Raw genomic sequence first — 25,041 nt, forward strand, 5'->3', positions numbered from 1 at the left:
GACAGTTTCATCCTGGTACCAGGGGAGCTGTTGCACCACCACACTCTCAACAACCTTCGCCACAAAATGAAGGTTGGAGACGGGACGATAGTTCGCTAAAGCAGCTGAATCCAGGGAGGGCTTCTTGAGGAGGGGCCTCACCACCGCCCCTTTCAAGGCAGTAGGGAAGACACCCTCTGTCAAGGAAGCGTTGACAATTCCCTGGAGTCAGCCTCGTGTAACCTCCCGGGTGGGCAGTACCAGCCAGGAGGGACGCGGGTCCAATAAACATGTGGTCGCATTCAGCCTCCCCAGTATCCTGTCCATGTCCTCGGGAGCCACAGTATCGAACTCTTCCCAGATAGCATCCTCAAGACCTACCTCCGTCATCCCGCCCAAATCTACCCAATCCGAGTCCAGACCATCCCGAATCTGTTTTTGAAGCAACGTTGTTGAAAAGCGATGCTTAAAGGAAAGAGGTCAAACTTGCTCTCTTACTCTTTCAATCTATGCAGACTCAGACAAACAGGCATTTGTTGTTCCAGAGATTGAATGATTCTTTACATTGTGTGGGCAAAGAAGGCTAGATTAAATTAACCAATGGAAGCATTATTGGAACTGATCAGCATGTGAACAATTTTTGACTTAGGTGGCCTAATGTTGATGATATATTTTCTCATAATTTATTTTTGGCCTCTATTCTATCTCTCTTGAATCACTTCAGAAAATTGAAATTTTGTATCCTTTATCCATTTAGATGCAACGTGTCCCTCACCTCCTATAGTTGAAAATGCTGAAATTACTGGGGATACAATGAAGAAGTACATTAATGGCGAGAAAATAAATTATCGGTGCAATGATGGTTTTGAAATATCTGGATCAGCTGCTGTAACATGTAGACAAAATAACTGGTCACGCTTGCCAAGATGTGTAGGTAGGGATGTATGGTCTACATTTTTGCTGAGATTCACAAAATTCACATGGAGAGTACATTTAAAAAAAATCAGAAATGAAATATTATTAATCTGAACCATTCACCCAAGATGAGCTGATCCTGTGTTGTTGCTCTTAGTTTTTTCTGTTTGACAAATAGATAAGTTTCTGAGCCTTTTGATACACTCATCATTTTTCCACCCATCCCCAGTTGCCCAACTTCCAATCCACAGGCCAGCATTCCCCGTCAGGTGGCCAGCAAATAGGAGAAAAATATAGCCTTTAACTAGTCAGGAAAAAGATGAAGTTACAACTTAATTGAAGGACTACTCTTCAGAATCATTAGAAAGGAATGGGAGACACTTGCCAATGGTAACAGGTATTTTGAGCTCTAGAGGGGGGAGACACTGAGAGCTGGGAGACAGGATGAAGCTGAACTTCCTCCAATTTAAAATGTCTTCTTTTCTGTTCAAGAAGAAATGCAGCTCAATACTCTTGGTAGTATTTCCTCTACTTCAGCATTTCCTAATCGGAGGGTGGGGGTGTCAGCCTAGATATCCAGTCTATGTGAGGTCATGGAAATCTAGCATGAAGGACAGATTTTAGATTGGTACGATGTTTGTGTCTGGAAATATCACCTGTGGTTGCCTTGCCTACCTTGAATGATCAAGCTTGTCTGCATATTTATTTTTCCTCCACTTCTACCCCATCACAATCTAGAGACTGTTAGCTACTTATATAGAGTACAAAAACCAAATATAACATCTTCCATATAATCAACCGTAAAAGTAATAAAGCAGCAGAATGGACTAAGCAACCTTTGTATTAATCTGTTCTCTCTCATTCAGATCTGATGGTTTCCAAACATCAGCAAAGGATATTGAGACTATCACACTCACAGCCTAGGGTAGAGGATCACAATTGCATCCATTGCTCTGATATCCAGCTTCATGACAGACTGATTGGAAGGGAAAAGGCCAGAATAGTTCATCATGCAGAGGTTCAATAGATAGTTTCTTTTCTGCATATAGTTCATAGAAGGATTTAAATTTCTTGCAGGATAATCCAGTTTTCAATAGAGCATTTCAGAATTGCTCTAATACACAATTACCACTATGTATCAACGTTGTATTCTTATTTAGCTTTTAAAACAAAATTAGAAAAGAGATTACATACATGTTCTCCCACTCTCCAAGTTAACAATCATCCTACAAAAGAAGTTTCAGAGAAAAGGATCTACACAAACACACTACCATTAATCTATGGCTGATGAGTTATCACGACAGTATTGATTGAAAGCACCCAGTTTCATTTCTTCAAGATGAGTAGAAACAGGTTCTGTAGGAGGAAGAGGTGCTTCCTCTGTCTGTAGCCTCACACTCCCCTCACCTCAAAGGGAAGCAGCCTCAAGCCTGCAGCATCACACTTGTATTTTCTGTCCTATATGATGTGTGTTGACAGTTTTGGTTTCAAAAGTGGAAGCATGTTTTCAGACATTTGCTTTAGGAAAACCAAGTGCATTTTGTTTGAATGGGACCATTTTTTATTTCCATTTTAGATGTAAGATGTTCTTCTCCCCCTGAAATTCAAAATGGTCAGATTATTGGTGAAATAAAGGAAACGTATTTGCCCCGGGAGAAGGTGCAGTATCGATGCAACACAGGTTATGGTCTTCTTGGGTCTACTTTCATTACATGTTTGAAGAATGGCTGGACACAAATACCACGTTGTACAGGTATTTATCTGCAGATCTTCACTATGTAGAAATGAAGATAGAATTGGAAATGAATTTGCTTTTACTTCACTGTTATTTTGAAGAGGTTCTGTCAAGCTTTTCAATATTTTATTGCTAGAAATATAAAATTTAATGTCCCTGTTGAACTGTGAAAGTAGAATATATTTTCATTAACATTATCCCTCTTCTGGAAAATTTTGAATTCCTACTTATATAAATCTATTCAGTTCATTTTATAGCGAATGTCTTTTCTCATTCGAAAGAGTATGTGTCTTTTGGAGCACAAACATGGATTTCTATTTCACAATTAACTGCTCCTTCTGAGTCCTATGATATAGGACATAAAACTGGTTGTCATTTTAAAAATCTCATATATATTACATATATTATTTACGTTAACTTCTCCAACTGTTTTCACACCTATAGTCATCATTTTACCAAAATATGTAGATTGACCCATTTGCTTATTTTTTCCCCGTTTATTAATAATTTGTATTCTCTTTTCCCTTTCAAATTGAACCATTTGAGGGTTTCCTACATTGGTCCTCATTGCACCATTCAAATGTCTAACATTCATTCAAATCATTTACATTCTCAGCCGACATTGTGACTTCACAAATAAATGAAATTATGTTAACATGTCCCAACCAATACAGACCTCCTTATTATACTTTAATAAAGGAATATATAATAATTATGCAACATCATGTGTCTGTCACATATCCATGTCTAACTTATTGCTTAGTTAAGTGTTCCCTTGATTGTCATGCTTGCTTTATATGTCTCTAATACCTCTGTTATTATATTCAGCAACCAACTTTCAACTCTACACAAAATATTTCATAATTTCAAGCCTGTTCCTTTTATCAGGAACTTTTCCTAAATCAACAAACATACAATAGAATTTATTTCTCACATCCAAACATTTCTTAATTTTAGGAAATTAAGCATGTCTTAATTTTTATCCAGCTAAAGAACAATAATATTAATTGTATATTCCTGCCCAGCATAAAATCCTGCTGCACTTCTCCAGTTTTGCTCCCTGTCACATTTTGTAATTTTTCAGACTTCTCTCCTAAGTACATTCACAGGAACAATTAATAAACTAATTTCCCTGTAGCTTTTCACTCACCCTTACTATCTTTCCTTTTCCATGGGAGCAATAGCACCTTCTTCCAATTTAAGTTTAAATATCTATGTGTAATAAGCTGCATAAATTTTCCATTATTTCATCATTCACTTATCTTCCTCCAGGGTACCAAGGCCTAGTCAAACACTATAACCATTAATCATTGAAAGCACATTTTTAAATTTCTCCTGATGTAGCTTCAGATTTGCCCACCCCTACCATTTTTCGTCATTTACTGCCTTTTTATGACTTTTCCTTTTGACGCTAATATCAGTAGCATTCAGTTCCATACCTTTCAATTCCATCCTTCAGCCTATCCCTATTATTTGTATTATAACTTGTATAATGGGAAGGAGGACTTCAGCAATCATCTTCAGGGCCATAGGGAGGAATTCATGAAATACCTGATGGGAAAGGTTGCTTGTAGCCATTCTCAGTAGGAGACCAAACATAGAGCAGGTCCATTAGAGATGCCCGGGGAATGGGCTTACCCAGGTATCTGTGAACAGTTTGATTCTGTTAGATCTGAGGAAGTAGACAGGGTCCTCAAGGCTGTCTGTGCAAGTGCCTGCCTATTAAATCCATAAATCTGGCTGCTGAAAACCTCCAGGTGGTGATCAATGCATCACTGCACAAGGGAGCATCCCTGGGATTCTTTAAGGGGACGTTAGTCTGTTTCCTCCTTACATGCTGCGGGTTTCTGGATGGGGGACAATAGACTTGAACCCTGGTAAGACTGTTGCTATGGCTGCTTGGAGCTTGGGATCTGGGAATTTAAAATCTTCAGTTCTGGATGGGATAATGAGTCTGTAAGTCAAAGGGTAATGAGTGTATCCAAATCCCTCCGGACTGGTGAAAACCTCATGATGTTGACCTCCAGGTGGTGATCAACACATCACTGCAGAAGGGGGCTGTCAGCCCTGGAGGAAATCTTTTTCTTTGGATCTTCAGGGCTGCCACACTTAGTGCTGTGGGAAATTGGGAGGGAGGTGTTGTATCCGTCAGCAGCCTGGGGAGCTGTCGGTGGAATCGGATTGCGATGAGCCTGTTCCTAATGCCCGCATGAGGCGAGCTACCAGAAGGCAGGAGCAGCTCAAGCAGAGAGGTCACCTCCGAAGTAGGGCCAAGAGATAATTGACCCCTCCCATAAAGTTTAAAAGGAAACCAGCACTGGTGTCTCAGTTTTCTGGAAAGCAACATTGGAGCTGCGCTCGTCCCATTCTCTGCTCTGGATGTTTCTCTGAGAAGACCTTGGCAGCTCTCCATTCTCTGCTCGAGATGCTTATCTGCAAAGGACTTTGGCAATTATCTAAATTGGACCAGGTTGGAAATAATGACAGACTGTTTTGTGTGAGAAGCCTTTGCTTTCTTTTGGGTTTCATGACGCTGGGAATGGGTCAATCCCCAGCTGCTTGAATAAAGTTTTAAGGACTGCGTTTGTTGCTATCTGCTCGAATCTGGGTCACAACAGGAGGATGCATGAAGTTGCAGAGATATCTATCTATAATAACATTCCTCTCTCTGAGAGTCAAGGACATTCATCCTGCACTTGGGGTGGTGTGACTGGGAGGCATCTCCAGTTGGGATGCTGCATTGATTGGATCATTTGATGGACATGTGGCTGCAAAGGAAGATACTTGGGTTTTCTTTTGGGTGGGGAAAACCTGGAAGCTTTCAGATTCAGGTTTTCCCAGATGTGCCAGTATAACATCTCTAATAAAATGGAACTTTGAGGAACTTCTAGCCTTGGAGCCTTCTTGCATTGGAAGGTGTTACTTGGAACCCAGACAGGGGGACATTTCAATGAGACATTAGTCTGTTTCCTCCTTAGATGCTTTGGGTGTCTGAATAAGGGACAACAGGCTTGAACTCTGGTAATACTATGTTGCCATGGCTGCTTGGAGTGCAGGATCTGGGAATTTAAAATCTTCAGTTCTGGATGGGATTGCACTGCCCCAGACAGATCCTATGCACAATTTGTGGGTTTTTGTAGACACACAATGCCTGCTCAATGGCACACGTAACATTTCTGTTACATGAGTTGCACTAGTTGCTGGTTTACTTTCAGGTCCAATTTAATATGTTAGTTATCATCTTTAATGGCCTTCATGGCACAGCGGACTATTTCACTCCACTGGGATTGGCCCATCCCACTCACTCTGGCAAAAGGAACATGCTGCAAATCTCCTCAGTCAAGGAACTTTGCTAGCAGGATCTAATAAATGATCTTTCTTTGCCATACCTCCACCATCTGGAAAATCTTGCTGTTGGATGTGAGATACGCCCTCACCTTCCAGGCCTTCTGGATTTGCCTCAAAACTTGGCTCATGACTTGGGGCCATGATGGAGCTCTTTACACTGGAAGTGACTGGTGGACTAAGAAAGAAGGTTGCACCACTGTGATGCTTATGTGCTGGTTGCTAGTTTTAATCAATCTCTATTAATTTAATGTTTATAATTTTTAAATGTTTTTTCTATTCTTGCTTTTATTGTGTTGCAAACCTCCCATCGCTTTATTACTGACATGGATAGCACAATATCCAATACAACTACATGATTTATTTGTGCAGAGTTTGAACAGTTATTAATGGAAAATGGGTAATAAAAATAAGAACAGCTTGTGGTGAGATTATCCCAAAGCAATTGCTATTCGTTTAAATACAGATCTGACTTTAGATATTCAGAAAGTAATGACACTATATTTTCTAAAGTTGGAAGACAACACTAGGGACAACAGTAGTAATCATTTTCTGCCTATCAATTGATCAAGCTGTATGATATTGTTGCTTTTCAAAAATAAGAATCAGTATAATTTTGAAATATAGTTTCTTATGAATATGCTTAAAATGTGTCTCTCTGTGTGAATATACTATGATATTTGTAATCATGAGGAGTGTTGTTCAATAGATTCTGTATCTTTTATAGATATTGAGGGGAAATGTGGACGGCCACCTCACGTGGCGAATGGAGACATTACGGACTTACCCAAGCCAGTCTATTTACATTCTGAAAGTGTAACTTATCAGTGCCAAAATTTCTATACAATGCAAGGTTCTCCAAGAGTGACTTGTCAAAATGGTCGTTGGTCACAAACACCAACATGTAGAGGTATAAGTAATATCTATAATTCTTTATAGATTTAATCTTTATAGAGAAATATTTTACTATGGGAATGTTATACATTTCATGACATCAGAGCTGTTATGTCATTAGAAGTGGTAGTATTATGAACCAAAATAAAGTGACTTTCTCAGAGAGAAACTGCTTCATAATGGAGAATTTTACAAGATCTTGTGTCATTTACAAATGTTGTCCTCATTTTGTGAAATCTTCCTGGTGAAATTCTGCTTTCCCTAAGCTATATTTCATAACAGACATCTTTTTAGTCAGTGTCATGATTGAAAAAATGTCAGATTTTAGTTTGAGTTCAGTAGATAGATTTTCTTTTTCATAGTATTTCACAGATCAGAACACAGGGCCCTTCATTATCATCATCATGCCATCAATCAATCAATCAATCAATCAATCAATCAATCATTCCTTGAACAAAAATTACAAAAAGTCGTGTTTCTCAACAATCCACTAGGGCTCTTTTTGAATGATAGTATTAGTTGAATCTCTAGGGAACTAAAATTATTACTTTTTTAAATAGGCTAAGTATGGATGAAGATTCTGTTGACTTAATCACATCTACCCTGTTTAGTCAATGTTGAAAAAGAAGATATGAGGTGACATTGTAAGAAAAGTTGCCTGAACTTGGTCTTCTCTTAATCCAGTTATTCAGTATGAGGGAATTTGGAAGAATGGGACTAAAAGGTTTTTCTCCTTCCTTTTACATGTAAACATGTGTAAACATGTAAACATTAGGCATGTAACATTGTCTTGCTTAAAAGAGTTTTATTTCATGACTGATAATTAGTTCATGAGAGATAATTAGTTCATGAGAAAATAAAGAGGGGGATCCATTTACATAGATCTCTAATCATTTTAGCCTATTGCAACATAGAATTTCTAACCAAAACTAATTGCTTTATCAAATGAATTCCTCAGTGTAAAACTTTCTGTATGTCATCTGATCTGTGTCGTTTTGCAGTTGCTTGTACAGCAAGTGAAGAAGATATGAGAGAACACAATATAAGGCTGAAGTGGACCAACGGGGATAAAATATATTCTGAGGATGGAAATACAGTGGAATTTGTATGTTTAAGAGGCTATAAACGACATCCAAATACCAGATCATTAAGAGTTAGTTGTGTGGATGGGAAATTCGAGTATCCACTTTGCATTCGTGTATGTATATTTTCAGAAAAATACTTTAATTCACCAATATTAACATTTTTTTCTTTCCCTTATCTATATCTATATATCTACAGTATATATTAAAAAATAATTTGAAATATTTAGAAGACCTAGCAGCTAAATTTGTGGATGTAATGGATTCTAAGGTAACTTGGTCTTCTGCATTTTTTCTAAATTAAAACACTTCTTAACAGACTTGATTTGAACACTGAACATTAGTAGGCAGACTTGAACATTGGGGCTATCTAACAAAATGAAATTCCATGGTGAAAAAAGTAAGGTTCTCCATTTAGGCTAGAAAAACAAAATGCACAGGAATACTCTAGGTGGTACCTTGCTCAATAGTAGTAACTGTGAGACGGATCTTGGAGACAATAATTTAAATATGAGCCAGCAGTGTGCTGCAGCTGCCAAAAAAGTCAATACAGTTCTAGGCTGCATAAACAGAGGGATAGAATCAAGATCACATGAAGTGTTAATATTAGGTTATAATGCCTTGGTAAGACCACACTTGGAATACTGCAACTAGTTTTGTTTGCCAAGATGTAAAGAAGATGTTGAGACTCTAGAAAGAGTGCAGAGAAGAGCAACAAAGATGATTTGGGGACTGGAGACCAAAATATATAAAGAAGGGATGCTGGAATTGGGTATGTCTAGTTTAATGAAAAGAAGGACTAGGGGTGACATGATAGAGAGAGCCGAGGTGGCGCAGTAGTTAGAGTGCAGTACTGCAGGCTACTTCAGCTGACTGCCAGCTGCAGTTCAGCACATCAAATATCACCGGCTCAAGGTTGACTCAGCCTTCCATCCTTCCGAGGTGGGTAAAATGAGGACCCAGATTGTTGGGGATAATATGCTGATCCTGTAAACTGCTTCGAGGGGGCTGTAAAAGCACTATGAACTGGTATATAAGTCTAAGTGCTATTGCTATAGCAGTGTTTCAATATCTTAGGAGCTGCCACGTAGAAGAGGGAGTCAAGCTATTCTCCAAAGCACTTGAAGGCATGACAAGAAGCAATGGATGGAAACTAATCAAGGAGAGAAGCAACCTAGAACAAAGGAGAAATTTCCTGACAAATAGAACAATTAATAGGTGGAACAACTTGCCTCCAGAAGTTGTGAATGCTTCAACACAGGAAGTTTTTAGGAAGAGATTGGACAACCATTTTTCTGAAATGGTATAAGGTTTTCTGCCTGATCAAGGGGTTGGACTAGGAAATCTCCAAGATCCCTTCGAACTCTGTTATTTTGTTAAGATACCTGTGATATAAATAAAATTCCTTCTGTTTAGAGCAATGGGAGAGAAGCACTATGGGGATGGGGGTAATACTTAAAAACAATGAGGAATGGGGCTGGAATTCTGAATCTGCCAGCATTTCATCTCTTCTGGTCTGTTGATCAGTCCTCACAGATTCTAAGATGAAGACTAGGAGATTTCTCTGTGCTGGAGCTGAAATTAGTAAAAACTCTATATTAAACCCATGGGCTACTTTCACTGATTTCATTGGCTTCAGTCAACAAATTTAGTTGCCTCAAAATGAATGGTTCCAAATGAACACACGTACATTTTACTTTATTTATTTCATTTGCATTGATATTGAAATATTCTCCTGGCTTTTGAACTTGCATATGCAACTTACTTACTTGTGTGTCTACATGCATATTTATAAATACCTCTCAGAAGCCACAGGACCAGAAAACCAGTGGGCTATTTTCATTGATTTTCATTGGCCTCAGTCAACAAATTTAGATACCTCAAAAAGAATGGTGTCAGTTTTGGAAGACAATTTTTTGTTTGTTTCTTAACTGCCACATATTTTAGCTGGGGAAGTTGGGAGGGGGTTGTTGGAGCGATGGAAAGTTAGTCATAACATTCTGTATTCAAGGATTTTTGCCTGCATCTGATGTAGACTGCCTGAAGGTTGTATCCAATTGAGTGTGAAGAGTTGATTGGACAATGTGATGAACTTGTGGGTGTGGGGTAGGGCTGTGAACTGTCAGCTGGGTGTGGAAAACCTGGAAGCTTTCAGTTTCGGATTTTCCCAGCTGTGCCAACATGACATCTCTAATAAATTGGAACTTTGAGGAACCTCAAGCCTCAGAGCTTTATTTCATTGGGGGTGTTCCTTGGAACCCTGACAAATGGTTCCAAATGAACACTCATACATTTTACTTTATTTATTTCATTGTATTGATATTGAAATATTCTCCTCTCCTTTGAACTTTCATATGCAGTTTACTCACTCATGTGTTTACATGCATATCAGTAGTGGTTTGCTACCAGTTTTCCCCAGTTCGCAAGAACCGGTAGTAAACATTCTGAGTAGTTTGGAGAACTGGTAGTAAAAATTCTGCCTGGCCCCGCCCCCAATCTATTGCTGCCTCCCGACTCCCAGCTGATCAGCTAGAAGGAAAAAATCAAGACTCACTTGTCGAAGAAGAGAAAAAAAACAAGACACCGTCCCTTTAAATTGAGAAGCCAAGAAGCCTCCCACCTGATTGGCTCGCTTCTTAGCAAGGAGATCACATGGCAAAGAAGAAGGGGGGAAAAAACCTTGTCACTTTAAATTGACAGAGCGGCTAGAAGCTCCTTTCTAGGTCAGCTGAACAACAAATTGGATAAGGAGGAATTCTTATATGGTTCAATGTTTTTGAAGTTTTGGGGTTTGTGCAACATGGGCTTTGTGTTTCTAAAAAGGTTTGGGCGATTTCCATTGTGAAGTATCCTGTCTTGAATGAGTTTTCTGCCTGCTTGTAAATGGAGCCGAACTTCTGGCTTCCACTTTCTATGATCTCTAAGCACCAGTAGCTGTTTTCTGCTTACAAAGTTTCCTTTATGCAGCTGGCAGGAATGTGGAATTCCAGTCAGGTTCCTTGCTAACAGCTTGATTATTCCTTAATTATCTGGGATATTTTATTTGGGAAATGAAGAGGGGGGAGTTTGATTCCTTCCCAGAACAGATTAGTGGGGTGGGGAGGAAATGGGGATTTTGAAGTAACCTTCCCCTGGAGTGGGGAGGGAATGGAGATTTTAGGCTTGCTGTCAAACATCAGCCATAATACTAATGATTGTTTTGAACAATATGCAGGTTGTGTTACATGAATGGCTATTTTATATGTGAAATTATGACTGAAACCTATATAGGTTCACACTGTCAGGAAGTTTGTCCTTAGTTTTAGGTTGCTTCTCTCTTTGTTGAGTTTCCACCCATTGCTTCTTGTTTTGCCTTTTGGTGCTTTGGAAAATACTCCCCCCCTTCTTTCTAGCAGTTCCTTAAAAGCCTGTTGCCTATCACACTCTTGGGCAAAGCATGTGAGCCATTTCCTCCTTTCAGTGGCCCATGAAAGTGCATCTATAGCAGAGGTCTCTAACCTTGGCCACTTTAAGACTTTAAGACAGAAAAGCTGGCTAAGGAATTCTGGGAGTTGGTCCACAAGTCTTAAAGTGGCCAATTTTGGAGATCCCTGATCTATAGTATGTAGATAATAAAGTTGAAAAAAGGTGAACAACATTTTTGCAAAACTGTAGATACATTGAGGCTAGGTGTGACAAGGAATGGCTGGGAGGGGAGGGGCCAGGCATGAGAGACATTGAGACATGAGAGACATGGAGGGGCCAGGCATGAGAGACATTGAGACATGAGAGACATTGAGTTGGCCACGCCTACCCAGTCATATGACCATCAAGCCACACCTACTGTCACATGACCATCAGCCATGCACACAAAATAAGCCACGCCCACATAACCGGTAATAAAAAAAATTTGAACCCACCCCTGATGCATATTTATAAATACCTACCAGAAGCTGCAGAGCCAGAACAAAAATATAATTACTAAATTAGTAACTTTTGAGCAATAACAAAAGCTCTTAGACTTATAGACCACTTCATAGTGTTTTACAGCCCTCTCTAAGCAGTTTACAGAGTCAGCATATTGCCCCAACAATCTAGGACTTCATTTTACCAACCTTGGAAGAATGGAATTCAACCTTGAGCTTGTCGGGATCAAACTCCTGGCAGATGAAATGCAGAATTAGCATGCAATATTGCATTCTAACTACTGTGTCACCATTGTTGTTTAATTATACATTATATATTACATGTAAAATGAGATATCCCAAAAAATATTTCTAAGCTTAGAATAAATGGAAAAATAGATTGAGTAAGAACACTCTCTGAAATGAATTTTATTTATTTATTATTTAAATTTGTATACCGCCCTTCTCCCGAAGGACTCAGGGCGGTTCACAGCCAAGTAAAAAATACACAATACACTATAAATACAATTAAAATACAATTAAAAAACTTATTAAATTGGCCACAATTAAAATTTAAGACTAAAACCCATTAAAAAACCCATAAACTTAAAAACTAACCCAGTCCAGCGCAGATGAATAAGTGGGTTTTAAGCTCGCGGCGAAAGGTTCGGAGGTCCGGAAGTTGACGAAGTCCTGGGGGGAGTTCGTTCCAGAGGGCGGGAGCCCCCACAGAGAAGGCCCTCCCCCTGGGTGTCGCCAGACGACACTGTCGCGCCGACGGCACCCTGAGGAGTCCCTCTCTGTGAGAGCGCACGGGTCGGTGAGAGGTATTCGGTAGCAGCAGGCGGTCCCGTAAGTAACCCGGCCCTATGCCATGGAGCGCTTTAAAGACATTCACCAACACCTTGAAGCGCACCCGGAAGGCCACAGGTAGCCAGTGCAGCCTGTGCAGGATAGGTGTCACTCGGGAGCCACGAGGGGCTCCCTCTATCACCCGCACAGCTGCATTCTGGACTAACTGTAGCCTCCGGATGCCCTTCAAGGGGAGCCCCATGTAGAGAGCATTGCAGTAGTCCAGACGAGACGTCACAAGGGCGTGAGTGACTGTGCACAAGGCATCCCGGTCTAGAAAGGGGCGCAACTGGCGCACCAGGCGAACCTGGTGGAAAGCTCTCCTGGAGACGGCCGTCAAATGGTCTTCAAAAGACAGCCGTTCATCCAGGAGAACGCCCAAATTGCGCACCCTCTCCATCGGGGCCAATGACTCACTCCCGACAGTCAGCCGCGGACTCAGCTGACTGTACCGGGATGCCGGCATCCACAGCCACTCCGTCTTGGAGGGATTGAGCTTGAGCCTGTTTCTCCCCATCCAGACCCGTATGGCTTCCAAACACCGGGACAGCACTTCGATAGCTTCATTGGGGTGGCCCGGTGTGGAAAAGTACAGCTGGGTGTCATCAGCGTACAGCTGGTACCTCACACCGAAGCCACTGATGATCTCACCCAGCGGCTTCATATAGATGTTGAACAGAAGGGGCGAGAGAATCGACCCCTGCGGCACCCCACAAGTGAGGCGCCGCGGGGTCGACCTCTGCCCCCCCGCCAACACCGTCTGCAACCGGTCGGAGAGATAGGAGGAGAACCACCGATAAACGGTGCCTCCCACTCCCAATCCCTCCAACCAGCGCAGCAGGATACCATGGTCGATGGTATCGAAAGCTGCTGAGAGGTCTAATAGGACCAGGGCAGAGGAATAACCCCTATCCCTGGCCCTCCAGAGATCATCCACCAACGCGACCAAAGCCGTCTCAGTGCTGTAACCGGGCCGGAAGCCGGACTGGAACGGGTCCAGATAGACAGTTTCCTCCAGGTGCAGGGGGAACTGATATGCCACCATACTCTCTACAACCTTTGCCGCGAAGCGAAGGTTGGAGACCGGACGATAATTACCTAAAACAGCCGGGTCCAGGGAAGGCTTCTTGAGGAGGGGCCTCACCACCGCCTCTTTCAAGGCGGCCGGAAAGACTCCCTCCAACAAGGAAGCACTCGTAATCCCCTGGAGCCAGCCTCGTGTCACCTCCTGAGTGGCCAGCACCAGCCAGGAGGGGCACGGGTCCAGTAAACACGTGGTGGCATTCAATCTACCCAGCAACCTGTCCATGTCCTCGGGAGTCACAGGGTCAAACTCATCCCAAACAACATCACCAAGACCGCCCTCAGAATTGATTGATTGATTGAAATTTCAATAGATTGATTGATTATCTATTACTAAATGAGATTCTATTGACTTCCAGAGACTACCAGATCCAACCTAAGAATTACTTGCTTTCTGTTGAAAACTTTACAGTGTAATTCTGATTAAATTTGTTGCATTGAGCACAATGAAATAAATGAAAATAGCTCATTGAAGTTAAATTAGACATTTCAGTCATTTCATTCTCAGGACAGAGTTTTGGAATCTGACAGCATCAGATTAGAAGAGATGAAATGATGGCTGCTGTTTGTGCCTCTTTGTCCCATGCCTCATTCTTTTTAAGTATTGACCCCACTCCCTATAGAACTTCTTTCCCATTGCTCTGAAAGGAAGGAATTTCATTTGGATTACAGGAATCTTATTATATGATGAGGGGTTTGCATTTGAAATTGCAATTAATACAAATGGTATTAGTGAAATACAAATTTTGCCAAAATGTACGTGTAAATATCAAATATATGTATAGTGGACATTTTATTGAAAATCTTCTTAGTTAACAAAAAATGGGTTTTTTTCTTGGCATTGCTGTGCTACAGTTCCCCGTATTCTTCTATTGGCTGTGTTGTCTGAGGATATTGTGAGTTTGTTTATTCATTGCATTTCTGTTCCATCTTCCCTCAAGTGTATCCCCTGTGAGGATGAATTAAATCTAATTCCCCATTTTTATATTTAAAATGTTGGTGTTTTTGGGTTTATTCTGACTGCCAGAGTTTATATCCCAAAATATGAAAAATGCCCAATAAATTATGACAGTTTATTACATGTCATTGTGTCAAAAGTAATCTTTAAAAAGACAGAAGTTGCTCAGTGATAAAATGGTCTAGAGTTCTTTAGTCACTTGAGTAGTTTTAACCATTTGATTTAAAAATGGTGATACTTACGTTCAAAATTGTCTTGCTCATGTTGTTTGATATCTCAGAAATTATTGCATGCTGCTTTCTGCTGAAGATCATATGAATGAGTTTTAAAAAATAATTACATAAAATGTACAGATGCAAATTTATTTCTTACTTACTGTTCACATTTTATTTTACAGAGCTAAGTGAATGAACAACAGGACATATACAGCACCCTTTAAACCAGAAAATGAATGTCTGAAATCATGTATCATTCTCTTTAATATGACCATATGAAGCTGGATTGTATATGGTGGATCCAAACCTAAAAGCCTACTCTGTAAAAGACAGATTTTACCAACTGAAATAACTGTGAAAATGATAACATTTAAAAACAAGTTTATAGAACATCTTTAAGGCAGATAAAATATTGCCTTAATAATGTAACCTTATAAATATATTTTTAAAAATGTATCTTGAGTGAGGAATGTAGGTTTTTTCTATATATATATTAATTATAAACATTTGATTAATCTGAATTATCAATCAACAGCCCATCTTAAAGGAATGACAATAGATAATTGTAATTGATGTTTTTACATATAGAGGTGTTAAATTCTTTTTTAAAAATAAAAAAAAACATTAATCATTTTTGCCGCCAAGCAATTTGTAGTATATTTTGTAAAGATACATTTAATACTTAGTTTACAGTCTAATCCAAGATCCAGAAAGAAATTGGTGCTCTGGAAATGTTGCTGTGGAACTAGCCAAATGTACTTTGATGGTCAGAATCTGATGGAAGTTCACCCAGATGGATCTCTATACTTGTTTTGTTTTGTTTTGCTTTTGATTGTTTGTTTTTACAGTATGAAGTTATACAATTATAAGTAATTAAAAATTAAGATAAAGTTTAGAAATTGGCACAGGCCTTCCCAAACTACATTCCTTCAAAAGCTGTTATTTAACACAGAATGGGCTAGAATTTGCCATGATATAAATTCAGTCTGATTCATTGTTCTATACAAAGTGAACCCATTCAAAAGAAACCTTGTAGCACCTTTTTGGATTGCCAAATCCCTTCATATTTTTCATTACCATAGACTAACAAGGCTATGCTTCCTTTAATGAACAAAGTGAAGGGAACTTCATGAGGAATTTGATGTGTCCTTTTTGAATGTGATAGAGCTGTTTGGTAGAAACTTATAGAGAAGTATAAGATGTTATCTCAATGGCTTTTTCTAAACATTGATTTCCTAGATTAGGTCAGCCACTAAAGCAGCTGATGGAATTCAAGTAGCCTCCATTTAGCATCCACAACTTTAGCAATTCAATTGTTACAAGAAATAGTTGCTAAATGAAAGATCATGTGACTGCAAACTTATGATTTTATGCTTCTGGTTTTACTTCAAACTGGCAGCCCGCGAGCCAGATGTGTCACATGCAGGACACACCCACGCAAAGGCAAAAAAGTCCCAAAATGTCCTGACACATCACGTGACATGATTGAGTTTGACACCCATGCTTTATAGCATCAGATGGATATGATCCCCCATATGCCCAAATGAAGGGAAAGGTTTCTCGGACTTGATTCACAAGGAAGCCAGATAACAGGGCAGATCTTGTAGCCTTTAATCCTGCTCTCCCATCCTTTGGAATATTCACTCTGATGCTGGGATAATTCGCAAGAAGAGAATGTTTCTAGTTGCATTCATTTGAGGGAAAGGGATTACAAGAGAGTAAGCAGGCACACCAAGGGAAGCATACACTGAAAAGCATGCACTCTTTGCCTAGTGCAACTCATGAATCATTTCAGAGCAAAGAAAATCCCTTAGCTGAAACCTGGTTAAGGTATCAGTAGCAGTGCTCAAATAAGATGACAAAACTGAGCTAGTTAACTTGCAGTTAGCACTTTTAGGGAAGTGCTACACCGGGGAGAAAAGCAGCTCAGGACGAATAACTTGTTTAGTCAATCTCTCTGCTTTGCAAGAGGTGGAGAAGTAAAAAATGGACCAGACACAGGACATCTACTAACTGATAATATTGCCAAACAAATGATGGGCAGAGAGATGTTGCAAAAGTTGCAAGAGATTTCTACTCAACGAGGTACACCAGATCAAGAAATCAGCTCCATGGGAAAAACAGAACTAAATTTTGGTGATAGACCATACTAGCAGTATCTTGAAGTCTGCTTATCTTTTATCTTCCCTCCTGACAACCATCTAAGTCAGGGGGAGTCAGTTTGATTCCTAATAATTATCTCCTTTCCTGGGCTTTATAAAAAGTTTCTGTCCTTGTTATTTCGGCAATTGTTTCTGAATATTCTTTCTAAGATCCCCTCCATGATTTCCTATAGCAAAGGATGCAGTATTCCAGGGTAAATCATTTACCTAGTTGGTCCAGCAAGTTTGCTTGGGCCCTATTGGTTCAAATATTGGTCTGGAACTCTTTCACACACACACACAAACAGATGAATGTCATAGGCATCTATGATGGGTGAGCATGTGGGGTCTACATCTTAGGCTATGGTTAAATGCTTGCATGCCTTGCTGGGGAGAATGGAGAGAAAGCAATGAAGAAAGTATAGATCTTTATAACTGCCTTCTTTATAACTGCCTTCACATGTGTGGGAATCATTAGAAACTGCTTAAAGGAAGATATAACAAAAGGGAGTGATATTCTTGCTTTTAAAGAATAGAAGGCTGAGTGAACTAGCCAAACACAGGCATGCTACTGCTTTAGCTGCTCTGTTTGATAAATTAAAGCATCACAAATATTCCAAATGTAGTCCTCAGTGTACAATGGAAGTTGGGACCAGAATTTCAATCACAGAATGGCAAAGTACAGGTAGTCCTCAATTTATGACCACAATTGAGCCAAGACCGCCACGGGGGCACCTCCCGGGCTCCTCCAGCCCTTGCCGACACCCGACAGACCCTGGGGGGCGATCTCTATGGACTTCCTGATGGACCTGCTGCCGTCCTCTGGGTTCACCATGGTGCTGGTGGTGGTGGACATGCTCACCAAGATGGCACACTTCATCCCATGCCGCGGACTGCCCACAGCAGCAAAAACGGCCCGTCTCTTTCTGCAGCACATCTTCCGCCTCCATGGTCTACTGGACAGGGTGGTTTCGGACCACGGAGTTCAGTTCACAGCCCGCTTCTGGAAGAGCCTGATGGCCGCGTTGGAGGTGCAGGTGTGTCTGTCATCATCGCACCATCCGGAGACCGACGGGGGTACAGAGAAGGTCATCGGTATACTGGAACAGTATCTCCGTTGCTTCATCAACCAGCAACAGGACAACTGGGCCGACTACCTGTCCCTGGCGGAGTTTGCTTTTAACAACTCTCAGCACACCTCTACTCAGATGACCCAGTTCTTTGCCAATGTGGGGTACCATCCGCGGCTCTTCCCTCTGGCACCACCGGACTCTCCTGTTCCCGAAACGCAGACCTTCCTGACGGAATTACATGCGGTCCAACAGTTGGTACGTCAGCAGCTGAATCGGGCAAAGGAGGACTACAAACGGTCCGCCGACCGCTCCCGACGGGCAACACCCCCGCTGGCAGTTGGAGACCGGGTGTGGCTCTCCACCAAACACCTCCCGTCCGACCGCCCGGTAAAGAAGTTGGACCACCGATTCATCGGCCCGTTCCCTGTCGAGGCAGTCATCAACCCGGTAGCCTACCGACTGACCCTACCACGATCCATGCGGATCCACCCCATTTTTCACCGGTCCCTTCTAGTTCCTGAGGCCACACCGAGTCCCCTTCGGTGCCCAACAGCACCCGTCAGGAATACGAAGTCCACAGCGTACGAGACTCCCACTGGCTGAAGGGTCGTTTCCAATATTTGATCGCGTGAAAGGGATACGGGACTGATTTCTCCTGGGTAGATGCCTCCGACGTTCATGCCCCTGACCTGGTGCAGGCCTTCCATGAGCAGAACCCAGCCCGACCGCATCCCAATCGTCAGCCCCGGGGGAAGGGCCCTGCGGTGAGGGATAGTGTTGTGACCCAGGTTCCTGGACCCGGACTCCTGGACTCGGATGATTCAGAAAGTGAGGGAGAAGACCTGGCCAGCCCTGCTTCTCTTGAGCCCTTTCCCTCCCTGGCACCCACTCAAAGGGAGGAGGAGGGGCCGGCAAAGCCTGATTCCATGGAGCCTCCTTCTGATTTGGCAACGCCCCAAGAACAGTTTTGGAGTGATGCAAGGTTACGTAGACGTGATCGCCGTGCGCAGCAGCGGAAGAGTTGGGACAAAGCCAAGTCATAATTGTCATGCAGTGACATCTGTAGAGACTATAACTGGAGGCGGGACTTCCTGGTTTTTTGTCTTGGACAAAGTAATGAATTTGGGCGGGCAATCTGTATCAACGGAGGGAAGAATATATTCGTGAGTAATTCTGGCCTTATCTGTAATTTCCTTGTTATCTCCAGAAACTTGGCAGGCCCGTGGGTAGACGTAGCCAGGACATTTATATATATGTAAATAAATCAGAAAAGGAGGCCTCTGACTGACTCTTTGCTGGGAGTATTGGAGGAAGGGAAACAGAACAGATATTGTGTGGCAACTCAACTCTGGGCATTCCCAAGGAAACATCAGAGATATGATACATTTTTGCACTGATCAATCTATTCAATTTAATTCAATCTGATAAAAGATCTGAACCAAACAAAATGATTAAATGGTACGTAAACATCAGCAATGGAACATTTTTCTAGAGACCCACATGAACCTATTACTCAATGGAACTCAGAGTCATTTGTTTATAAATACTGATGGATGATATGCAAAATCTATCCAATTTAATTTAATTCAATTCATTACATTGGTTACTCTTGAATATACTATATATATTGAAACGGTCACTCTGGAATTGTTCCCCTGAATCCTTCTATCTAGCCTTTTTGCTATGCTGAATTCAATATGATTTGATTACTTTAAATTTTGGTCCTCCAAAACTCTCTCCACCCATTCCCTTAATCCCCAATTTTTAAATCATTCCCTGCTTTGCTACTATTCAGAAAGTCACTCTGGCATTCAAAGGGCAAATGTGTCTCCAAATGTGACTCTGGCATTCAAAGTCCAAATGTGACTCCAAATAGAATAGAATAGAATAGATACAATAGAATTTATTGGCCAAGTGTGATTGGACATACAAGGAATTTGTTTTGGTGCATATGCTCTCAGTGTACATAAAAGAAAAAGAAAAAAAAATACCTTCATCAAAGGTACATTTACAACACAAATGATGGACATAGGTTGCAATTTAACCATTAATGATAGGGCCTCTGTGGCTCAGACTGCTAATGCAGTCTGTTACTAACAGCAGCTGCCTGCAATTACTGCAGGTTCTAGTCCCACCAGGCCCAAGGTTGACTCAGCCTTCCATCCTTTATAAGGTAGGTAAAATGAGGACCCAGATTGTTGGGGGCAATAAGTTGACTTTGTATATAAATATACAAATAGAATGAAGACTATTGCTAACATAGTGTAAGCCGCCCTGAGTCTTCGGAGAAGGGTGGGATATAAATGCAAATAAAATAAAAAAAATAAAAAATAGCAACAAAAAGTTACAGTCATACAGTCATAAGTGGAAAGAGATTAGTGATGAAAATGATGAGATTAATAGTAGTGTAGATTTAGTAAATAGTTCGACAGTGTTGAGGGGATTATTTGTTTAGCAGAGTGATGGCCTTTGGGGAAAAACTGTTCTTGTGTCTAATTGTTCTGGTGTGCAATGCTCTATGATTCACAATGGTGAATAATCATTCAATAATCCTATCATTTCATCAAGGACTGGAGACTGACGTTGAAACCACTTCCTACAATCTTGCTAAAAATCTGCAGCGATTTTGGCTGCAGTAGAGAGGGCATTGTTCAACTATCACTGTTATTGAATGGGGCTTATACAGGATACAGTTATATGGCAATGCACTCTTAATTTATCTTCTTGAAAGCATCCAGAATCATTATTTGAAATTCTGGCTCCTACTTGGTGTGAATATCATTGCTCAGGTAGACCCAGTGGTTGCTGCTTCCATCATGTGTTTATTATAGTTGCTACAACAACACTGAGTCTGTTGGACTTCCGGTTGGCTACGTTGGTGATGGAGACGGTCTTTTTAGACTGCCAGCCCCGAGATCACATTAGAGCCATCTACACAGTGCAAATTAGCTGTCTGATGGCTCGGAAACCTTTCCCTCGGGAGAAAAGGGAAAGGTGAGCATACGGGCAGAGGTAGAGTTCTCCGGAAAGCCCCAGGAGTGATTCTAGGGGCTTGAGGGTGAGAGCTCCCTGTTTAAGCCTGAGAGCTCTGGATCCGGGACGAGTCTGCTTTTTAGGAGACCAAATCACCGTGACCATCTCTGCGATCAATATGATAATTTAAATTGATAAATGGCAATGCAGACAGAGCAATGTCAGGAAGGTTGATAAATGCAAGTACCAGACCTTAACTCCATTTTTTAAATAGTAATTGAGAAGAGTACTTAAGAAGAATAAGAAAATGGCGTTTCTATCTAAAAGGGTGTGAAAGCAAAAGTTAAGGAAGTTCTCATTAACAAGGCTAGCGCTCTTAGCTCAGTTTAAACTTGTTGAAATCTACACTTACATGAAGATTTTATAAGGAGAATAAGATATTCTCTTTTTTTTTGAAAGATTACAGATTTACTGAAATTGTTGCAAAGTATAAAATTAAACTGAGAAATGGATCTTAAAGATACAAAGTTTAATGTTAAGGACGGTGGAGTCTCGTCATTTCAAATACATAAGCTACAGGAAGATATGAAGAAAAAAAAAAAGGGACTTTTAAAGGAAGCTTTGGAGCCACAATTTTCAGTTATAGATCAAAAATTTAAGCAGATTCAAGAGGAAATCCTGGAAATTAAAGATCAGAATAAGGATATAAGAAATGATATGCTGGCAGCATTTAAACGACTGTGTGAATGTGTGATCCAGTTGGATAAAATAGTAGAAGAAATTAATCAAGATAATTTGAATTTGGAAAATAAAATAGAGGAGGTTCAGACAAAGGTGGAGAAGGTAGACGATGAATTGGTGGTGTTGCAATTTAAATCAATGGAGTTTGCTCTGAGAGTTAGAGGACTTAAAGAAAATAAGCAAGAGAATTTAAAAGAAATTTTTGCAGAGGTTTTTGCACAGGTGACTGGAGAGCAACCAGAAGATGTAATTCAAATTGAAAAAATATATTGTGTTAATTCTAAGGTTGCCGGACAGAAACAGCTACCAAGAGATATTGTGATTTATTTTACAACCAGGAGGATGAGGAATGAAATTTTACAAGCATCTTATAAAAATAAAATCCAAATATTAGGACAAGAGATATTAATTTTGAAAGAAATTCCTATTAAAATGTTAAGACGTAGAAAGGATTTTGGTTTTTTGGTGGATGAGCTTAGAAATCATCAGATATGATTTAGATAGGACGTTCCAGCTGGTTTAACAGTAAATCATATAGGAAGAAGATATTGTTTTAATACAGTACCTAAAGCAAGAGATTTTTATATTAATGTATTAAAGGCTGGAAGTCCACATCAAATAGTTGAGACTAAAACTGATGCAGAAGAAGTATTGGAAAAAGTAGGGGATGTAAAGGAGAAAAGATTGAGTCAAGTGGTTATTAAATGTAAAGAACAAGGAGTAAAGAAGCAACAATTTCAAGTGAACAGAGTTTCTCTTTATGGGAAAGGTTAAATTATAATTAACTTTTGTTAACATATATGTTTGTAAGAATAGTTATTTGGAGTTTGTAAAATTTATTTGTATCTGTTTGAATTTATAATTTAAATGTTGGAGATGTGACTGTAGTGATATTATTTGTTTATATATGGTTGTATTGTAAACAACTGAATTATTTGATCTGGGGGTGTCTTGATAAAAACAGAACAAGAAATAGACTTAATTAAGGAATGCATGAAAATGGCTATAAATTATTTGGTAATTTATAGTGTTGGAAATATGGGGAAGAATTGGGATTAAATGTAAATGGTATTGTTTGAAATTATATTTTAAATGTTGGAGTGATTGTAGTAATGCTAGTTGATTATATGTGGAATTGTTAAAATTTAAATTAATTTGGATAAAAAATAAGGTAATGATAATAATAGATTAAGAAATGGAGTACTAAGGACTGGATAAAAATGATATTATTTATTATTATGTATGATGGATCTATAAATCTGGTAGACTATACAAGATATTACTTTGAAGAATAATAGGGAGTAAATTGATTTTAATTTTAATATCAGCAATTGGACTTTTGCTATTAAAATATTGGAAGATGGAATATCGTATACTGTTGAAGATTGGATACAAAAATTAATGAACTTAAAAGAGAAAGTAGAAACTTTAGAGTACTTAAAAGACTGTCTACGAAAGAATATTGGAATGGAGAAAAAGGATTGAAAAGTTTAAGAATGGATAGAATGTAATTGTAATAGTTTATTCTCTTTTCTTTCTTTCTTTCTTTCTTTCTTTCTTTCTTTCTTTCTTTCTTTCTTTCTTTCTTTCTTTTTTGAATAGATAAGGGGAGTTAAGGTACTAGGGGAGGGATGGAAGTTTATGGATTGTTTGCTTATTTTAGTTTATGATTGTTAGGTGATATATCCTGTATTTTGCTCTGGGAAGTCCGGGGGTGGGGGGTGGGGGGATTGGGTGAAGGGGGTGGAAGGAGGGGATAGGGTGAGGGTTGGAGAGAGGAGGGGGAAGTATGGGTAAAAATGTTTGTAAAACCTTTTGAATAAAAAACAACAACAACACTGAGTCTGCCTTATAAATTTTATTTGTCATGACCCTTTCTTCAGCATTTCCAAGCTTACTGACATAAAGAAGCATTGGGACTTCAGAACAGAAGTTCATCGTTGTTTCATCAAAGGTTTGGTTCAAAGGAAAAACATTTTTGCAAAAGGAGGCATAGATGCCATGCTAAAATGCTAATAACAACATCTAACATTCTACATAATACCACATCACTCTGACAAATTTTACTCTGTGCCAACTTCCTTTCCTATCTGAGGGTTTGTTTATCTGCTTCCAATTGTTTCTGCCTACTTCATACATTTCAATGGAGTCAGTGCCCTACACCTACCTTCATTAAATGCTGCCAACTTGCGGTACTGAAGAAGTGTACCATCTCTTTCATGAGCTCCACCTTCAGAAACAGCAACAACCATCCCTCTCTGCTTTGTATCTCCCCTCTCTTCCTTTGGTCTTTGGTTTGGGCTTAGGCTTATGTTTCTTGCAGGATTGGGCTTCCATTAGGATGGTGTCATCTGCCATGATTCTGCCTTGAGCAGACATTATTAAATGAGGTTTTCACAAATAAGGTGGAAATAAGGGACCTCAGAGGTCTTTTGTTCCAACCCTTCTGCTTGAGCATAAGACTGTATACTATTCTGGGCAAAAAAATATCCAAACTCTTCTTTAAACCTCTAGTGATGGAGCACCCACAATTTTTAGGACCTCAGCATCTTTTTTGTATTGTGGTAAACAGAACCAGATGCAGTATGGCCTCACTAGTCAGCAGTACTACCAGTTCTCATGATCTTGATGATATCCTTCTGTTGATGCATCCTCCGATTGCACTGGCAGCTGCAGACACTGTTAGCTCATACTTAGGTGATAATTAGCTAGGTAATCTAGGTCCCTCTCACAGTTACTACTACTACCACTACTACTACTACTACCACTACTATTACTACTATCACCTCTTCTATACCTGTGCATTTGACTTTTCCTCCCTAGGTGCAAAACATTACTTTTCTCACCATTGACCTACATCTTGTTGGATAGGGCCCAAAGCTCAAGTAAGTCAAAATCCTTTTGAATCTTGAGTCTATATTCTAAAGTGTTACCAATTCTGCAGCTTGGTGTCATCTGCAAATTTAATGAGTTCCCTTTGTATACTGTCATCTGAACCATTTATGAAGATGTTGAAGAGTAATTGGCCTAAGATAGAGCATGGAGGCTCTCCATTACATGCTATCCTTCTTACAGATGTAGTTCCATTGAGAACTTGACATTGAATGCAGTTGATCAGTCTATTGTATTTATGTCAGAGATGTGGTATGGGTTCCAGACAGATGAGCTGTA

The 25,041-nt window shown here is 40.0% G+C and overlaps 1 protein-coding gene across 3 annotated transcripts in view; it reads left to right on the top strand.

Annotated features, from left to right (window-relative positions):
* Window positions 1-15,523, top strand: part of CFH (complement factor H) — an 81,942-nt gene extending 66,419 nt beyond the window's left edge. For all 3 annotated transcript variants that reach the window (XM_058177291.1, XM_058177293.1, XM_058177292.1), the window contains 5 exons: window positions 737-913; window positions 2,471-2,647; window positions 6,702-6,884; window positions 7,870-8,066; window positions 15,125-15,523. In XM_058177291.1, coding sequence (XP_058033274.1) covers window positions 737-913; window positions 2,471-2,647; window positions 6,702-6,884; window positions 7,870-8,066; window positions 15,125-15,130 — 740 coding nt within the window. In that variant the 3' untranslated portion in view covers window positions 15,131-15,523. The remainder of the gene's footprint in view (window positions 1-736; window positions 914-2,470; window positions 2,648-6,701; window positions 6,885-7,869; window positions 8,067-15,124) is intronic.
* Window positions 15,524-25,041: the final 9,518 nt, after the last annotated feature.

The sequence above is a fragment of the Ahaetulla prasina genome, chromosome 3 (assembly GCF_028640845.1).
Source record: "Ahaetulla prasina isolate Xishuangbanna chromosome 3, ASM2864084v1, whole genome shotgun sequence".
In the NCBI taxonomy this organism is placed as follows: Eukaryota; Metazoa; Chordata; class Lepidosauria; order Squamata; family Colubridae; genus Ahaetulla; species Ahaetulla prasina.